Source organism: Vanessa tameamea, chromosome 31, assembly GCF_037043105.1.
Source record: "Vanessa tameamea isolate UH-Manoa-2023 chromosome 31, ilVanTame1 primary haplotype, whole genome shotgun sequence".
NCBI classification, from domain to species: domain Eukaryota; kingdom Metazoa; phylum Arthropoda; class Insecta; order Lepidoptera; family Nymphalidae; genus Vanessa; species Vanessa tameamea.
In genome coordinates, this window is record NC_087339.1 from 3,783,164 (window position 1) to 3,790,313 (window position 7,150).

Here is a 7,150-nt window from a genome sequence, read left to right on the forward strand (position 1 = left end):
TTTTAATTGAAATATTCTTCGTTAAAGCAGAGAGAGATTCATTCAATCACGGACCTGTCAGGAACACATTCTCGCTGCGTTCAAATTTTTAATAGTAATTATTAATAGTAAAATATGATATGTTTAATTTTATACTTTAGTTACGAATGTTATTATGATATAAAATACATAAATCGAAGTCATTAATATGTTTTTATTTATTTGTTCACCACCACAATTTTAAATATAATGTTAAAAAAAAAAAACAATTTGATCCGTTATTTAAGAAAATATGTTAATATTTTTCTTTTTTGACATAAAGTATTATTTTAAAATTAAAATAGGGGGTAAGGGCCCGATTCTTTTTCTATGCACCGGGGCCGTTGCCCACCTAGCTACGCCATTGGCTGTTTGGCAATAATTGATAAGTCAGTGGTACCTACCCAGCGGACCTTGCAAAAAGCCCTACCACCAACTAAAATTGGTTAATAAAACAACTAATCTTATCAAAAATATTTATTCCAAATCAACTTTCAGTATAATCTTGTATAGTGTGGTGCTGTCTTGCCAATGCTAAGGCATTCAATCGTTTGTGGGGATCCGTAGCCCAATCATAGCCCCCCGTTCGTGACGTCACCAATTTGGCTATGAGCCAACGCATCAGTTCCATCTTACTGATCAATACTTGGAGTTTTCTGAAATGATAAGAAATATATTTTTCTAATACTGTAAGTCGTGCACAATATAGAACATATTGTGCACGACTCACAGTACTTGATTAACATATCTTTTTAAATAATACAACACTATATCAAATTTAATTTTACTTGAAAACTTTTAATAGTAGCTATGGATGTTCAAAATGCAATTTTTTCACAAATCCATAATATAAAAATCATAGATTATTCAAGCTCATCGACCAATGATATCGCATCAATTCAATGTCAAAAGTTTATTTATAAATATATTAAATCAAACACTATTGGTAGTGTACAATACAGCAGAATTATTATCAAATCACTTGGGATACATTTGGAGGGATTAGTTCACAGTGGTAGAAAATATCAAAAGTTTAGATGAGAATGATCAGAGCGTCTAAGCACATTCCAGTATCTTAGAAAGTGTGGGAGACCTTAACTTTAATTCCCTTTAATACACTAGTCCCTTTAAAGGAAGTACGAGGCCCCTTTAAGTACAAGTACGAGGCCCTTTTACGGCCGTTGGAAGTGCACGTCGCCCATGTCTTACACACTTTTTTAGTTTAGTATTATAAATGAATTTCTAATATTTAAAGTGGACTTACTTATACAAGGGCCCAGTAGCAATTTCTTCATTTTGCGGTAACTTTTGGCTGTCTTTCAAATTGCTTAACGATTCATCCCATATCTGTCTAGTATGCAGAAGTTCATCCTCCTTCTCCTGGAGCACAGCTTCTAAGTGTCGGAGTTGAGATTCATGTTCTCGATACTTTTGTAATTGTTCAATGATTTTCCTGTAGGAAAATTTGTATTATTTTTATTCATTGCAATGAAGTTCTTTTACACGGTTTACAGTAGAGTGAACTGGCAGATACTTCCCTCTCTTTCTCTTTGTCTTTCTTTTGGACATTTTTTTTTTTAAATATTGGACAACATCACATACATTACTCGGATGCCAATGTAAGTAGCTAAAGCACTTGTGTTATGGAAGATCAGAAGTAACGACGGTACCACAAACACCCAGATCCAAGACGAAATAGAAAACTAATTAACTTTTTCTACATCAACTAAGCCTGGAATCGAAACAGGGACCTCGGAGTGGCATACCCATGAAAATCGGTGTACACAATACTCGACCACGGAGGTCGTCAATATATATGGTTTTATATAATCTTATTTTTTTGGTATTATCCTAATTCACATGGGATTCTTAATAAATATTTTATTTAAAAGTATCTATTAATTCATACGTAAACTCATAACACCAGTATAAAATTACTGTACCATTACTTAGTATAAAACAAAGCTGTCTGTTTGTCCCAGTATATGTTTTTTTTATGGTATAGGTTGGTGGACGATATGAGCCACCTCATGGTAAGTGGTCATCACCGCCCATAGACAATGGCGATGTAAGATTAATACAAGTCTTCTTACACACAAGCACACACATTCCACATGTATATACAAAGTTGCGCTATCAATATAATATTATTAGATGACAACTGCATTAATTAACAAAAAAAAAAAAAAAAAACTGCCGATACCCTATAAAAACAGGCAGCGTGGTCTACTCAGGTTCACTTTTGTTTTGGGTCATTGTGCTGAATGAATGTTTTGTTTACTTTGTTATAACTTTGAAATTCCGATTTGTTATTTTTTTGTCATTTATTACGATTTGCTTATTGTTAATTTTGAAATCTTGTAATATTTAGTACTAATCAAGTTTATTATTTAAAATGTGATTTTAATTTCTATCTTTTGTATGTTTTTTTATATTTTTTTTAAGTAAAACCGCTTCTGATTCCTAAAAATATTATATTAAAATTGATATAAAATGTAAATTAATGTTCTGTATTATTGGAACAGTTAGGGAAGCGACATGTAACTATTGCATGTACTTTGCACCTATTGACTCACGATCGAGAAATGTGCTCCTACCTTATACAGTTCGCCTAGTACGGGAGGTAATATTCGTCGAACTCGAGTTGCTTAGTATCATTTTGTACATTATTAATAACTTAGAGCTACATTTTCTACTGTATACCTTGTAAAATAATTCTTATATGTATTTATCGGAAATATTTATATTAAACAAGTTGTTAATGGGTTAAATAAATAAATAAGTATAGATACATACTCTTTTCTTTCAACTAACTCAGGATCTAATTCACGACTTGACGTTGTAATAAGGTTCTTGACGGCGTGCATCTGAGTTAGTGTTTTAACCACCTGTTGCTCTATTATCTTCCACGTCACTGTGTCCGTATAATCACTGATTGTCGTTTGTTCGTTCTTTGGAATCTCGGTAACTTGTGGTGTGACTGAAATAATATAATCTCTAGTAAATAATATTGAAGACAAATAAACATTAATAAATATTTACTAATATTATAAATGAAAAAGTAACTAAAATATTTTTTACTGAATCTTGACTTGCATTTTTAACTTCCATGTGGAAATTCTAACAAGATTATTTATTTATCTATAGATAGTAAAAATTAATGTACTTATTTTCACTAGCACAAATGTATGTTATGCACAAACGAACATATTCACGGAAATCCCTCGCAAATCTTGAATAAAATATGAATATATGATTTTAGGATGATTAACAAAGAAACATAAATATTATTTCTCTATATTTTTAAGTAAGTGTACATACATTCACCTGTTGTAGAATATAATAAGACGTCATTTTCTTGAAATCGTATTTTAATCGGTGATTAAAACACTAATGGAAATCTATAAATACTCACCGGACAAAGGCTTCGCTTGTAACAATCTTAATTTTGAACTAAACAAAGCAAGGTCTCGCATTTTCTTAGAGATATTATCTTCGAAGGCATCGTCAATTTTTGCAGAAAATAATTCCGTTGATAATTTTCGTAGTTCGTTTTCAAATTTATTACTGACATCGCGTAGAGCTTTAAATGCTGACATTTGTACTAAATATGATCTGTATTGATTGTTTAATTGTTTTCGAATGAAATATAATCACAATATTTACAGTTCTATCTACTTCCTACCGTTACGGAATACAATGTTTTGATTTTTGAATGAATATTACTAAATGTCAAATGTCAAAACAATTTGCTTCAGTTTAGAAATAAAATTGAGTTTTATAATAGCTTACAAACTCATACATTCACATTCCAGGTTTATTATGACTATCTTATTTAAAATAATCTATTACCAATTAATGATCTAGTCTAGAAAAGATCTTAAAACTATGATAATTTATAATATTAATATTATATTTCATAAAACTTTGTTGATAGTGTAGACAAGAACTTAATATGTTTGTCATGCAAATGTCAATATACTAAAAATTATAATTGTCAAATTTTATGTGATCAAAATTCACAACAAACATGAATGTACAATATCTTAGCTATAAAAAATAAACTCGCAACAATATAATGGAATAAATATCTCATAACTAAACACTCATCTGTGGCCTTTATCTGCTGTAAAAAAGAGAAGTCATTCTCATATAAAACCCATAAAAATGAATGAAAACGAAACCTACTACATGGAAACATCGCCGACAGAAATTTTGATTTACATTTTTACATTTCTTTCACCGAAAGAACGAGCAAAATGTTGTCAAGTCTGCTGGAGATGGAAGCGTATCGTCGACAATCTATCCAAAAACGAAGGGTTGTGGCTCAAACATTGCAAGAAAGATTTTAATGACATTTATTCAGTAGCATATTACAAGCGAGTGCCTGGTCTAACCTGGTTTCACATCTACAGATCGTTAACGCTCTGGTCGAAGTTAAACAAAGCGAATGAATCGATGGACGAGTTCGCATCCGCAACGGGCTGTATGGACGAGATACGAGACTTCCAAATACTAAGACATGGTCTAATCGGAGTTCACACACGAGGAGCGATTACTTATTACGATTTGGACACACTAAAACTATCCAGAAGAACATCAATAACAGGTAATTATCTACGTTACGTTGAAAACGACGATACTATAATAATACTAGGGTACAATCTAAATTTATTCGTTGTTCGAAAACTTATAACTGATACGCATTACGAAACTGATGTGACATTTGGAAACGTAAAAACATTTCTCTTGGCCGACGAAGATTTGTTCTATGTAACGTTAACCGATGAAGTTTTCCTATGTAAGTTACAGGATGACCAATTAAAATCTGTGCTACTCAACCAAGCCAATAGCAGTATAATGTCCGTTGGTTATCACAAAGGAAACATTAATTTACTTACATTCCAAAGAGATATATTTACAATTGTCGGCAATGAATTGATATACCGGAGCACCTTAGATACGTCAACAAACTTGTTACATGAATTAAAAAAGTACAATTTCCTCGAGAACCTAGACTGGCGAGTATACTTTCAATGGATGTATGTTTTGAAACATACAGTCCCAGAAGGTCCGTTACGTGATATTATAATTATTAAAACATACGGAGAAGCAGTGTTTGTTGGTTCCAATTGGGGTGTTTTCCGTATTTACTATGCTCCTTATAATAATGATGAATTTGATCTATTTAATTCGGAACCAATAAAACAATTTAATTTTATGGAGCGCTGTGACTGCCCAGTGCTGTCTATGTGCCCAATAATACGGATAGATGTTATCGAAGGGGAAGATAGCCATATAATTTTAATCGCTATGCCAAAGAAAATTGCTGTTATAACATACATACATAGTTTCAAAGAAACAACAATGGGGACAATGTTGCCCTATCAAGATGTACATAAAATTAAAATACTTAATATTTCTGAGTGATACTTCAAAAGACATTTTATATTTTTTCTCAATGCTGTCATATTTTAAGAAAGTTACACAATCTTAATTATTCTTATAACAAATAAAAAAAATAAAAAAATACACAATTTTAACATTCCAAAATAGGTCTTAACAATTTTTATAATATTTTTCACTTTTGTACTTTTTAATAACAATTATTGTTAAATAAAATAAGGAATGATATTTGCAATATGTAAAAAAAACTAAATAACTTGCTGATGTTGAGATGAAGCTGTTGCTGCTAGAAACGTTGCAATAAACCAATTATTAAAAAAAATATAAGATTATTCGAAGCCTTAAATTTTCAATTGCCTAAATAGAACTGATTATGATTTTTAAGTTTTTTTTCCACCTATTATTCTTAGAATATACACAATACAGTTTTTTTGGTTAATTTATAATTGTTGGTACATTGTTTTAGGTTAGAGATTTAATTTTGTTCAAAAAAAGAAAAATACGTTTAGTTCTATTATTGTTATTATTTAAAATAAATTATAAAATTTAATTGTTTATTAAAAAATTATAACTTTGATTATTTATATGTTTACATACTGTCGAAGTTAATGACGCGGCGAAAAAAATTGTAACCAACACGCACACTAGTGCCACTAAGCATGACGTTTGACGTGTCAAATGTAGCTGTCACGCACACTAAGATAAATAATTTGGCTTGTTTGTTTTAGTTCGTTTGTATTGCGACGCTCTAACTATATATAAATAATCCAAGGTCTTGCCTATGGAGTATAGAGATAAAGAGATATATCTCAAAGCTCATCCGAGAAGTATGTACTGAAATGTTTCAAATAAGGGTTCCATTGATTGCCTTAATGGCGCTACTGTGGCTAGAGGGTGTTACCGTTTATATAAGCGTTTATTAATCGGTATTTGGAAATTTAAGTAACAATCAAGTTCAGAAGCGCTTTTTTCTTATGCCATTAGCGCTGAGTCAAATGTCAACTAGTCCAAGCAGAGGGCCCACTAAAATATAAAATTATGTATGCTTGTATTGTATCACCAGCAAGGTTTTACAACTAGGTCTTTAAACTTTGGGTTTACTTGGGCCTCTTAACGTGGCAAGATGGCGTCGCTCCGATCGAAGGATACTCGGTGCGAGAAATATGTCGATATATACCCATTAAACCCTAAACCAAAATTATTGTTTATACTTTATATTTATTTAACTTGTTTGAAGGACATATATATTGTAAAACGAATGATAATTTGAATATTAAGTTATGTTAATCCAATCCTCGATCGCAGCGCCATCTGTATTTTTATTCAACAGTTAAGTCACTCCGCGGATTCTGCTGATTTGCTTGCTTGTGGGATCGTGTCTGTCACTAGCCATAACAAACTGACAGACTACATAATGAATCTCATCGGCTGGGCTCTCTTAAATTCGCTTGGGGTCAAACTATTTTTGTGTTTTTCAATGTGCGATCAAAAATAAATCACTGCGCTCATTGAAGTACAACTGTCAAACAATTGATTGAGCTAAAAAATCTCCCGTCTATATTAAGAGATCTCATTGGTCAGACTTTAGTGTTGTTACCTTTAAAAAATATTTAAAATTTTCGATCTCAATTACATGTTTTTTTTTTTAATGGAATATTGTTTGCATAATGCTGGTGCTACACATAGATACAACTATAGAAGTTCATGCGAAGGTATTAAATAAATA

The 7,150-nt window shown here is 31.4% G+C and overlaps 2 protein-coding genes across 2 annotated transcripts; one reads left to right on the plus strand and one right to left on the minus strand.

The window, feature by feature from the left end:
- Nucleotides 1–482: 482 nt before the first annotated feature.
- On the minus strand, nucleotides 483–3,694 carry LOC113398174 (uncharacterized). Its single transcript, XM_026636782.2, has 4 exons — nucleotides 3,434–3,694; nucleotides 2,815–2,998; nucleotides 1,283–1,471; nucleotides 483–674 (listed from the first exon to the last, which is right to left on the minus strand). The coding sequence occupies exons 1-4, from the start codon at nucleotides 3,615–3,617 to the stop codon at nucleotides 506–508; spliced, it is 726 nt and encodes a 241-aa protein (XP_026492567.2). The 5' UTR covers nucleotides 3,618–3,694; the 3' UTR covers nucleotides 483–505.
- A 422-nt stretch (nucleotides 3,695–4,116) lies between these two features.
- Nucleotides 4,117–5,468, plus strand: LOC135194522 (uncharacterized; the record flags this gene model as incomplete). Its single annotated transcript, XM_064220105.1, has 1 exon — nucleotides 4,117–5,468. A coding segment is annotated over one exon (1,332 nt), but the record flags the coding sequence as incomplete, so codon positions are not given.
- Nucleotides 5,469–7,150: the final 1,682 nt, after the last annotated feature.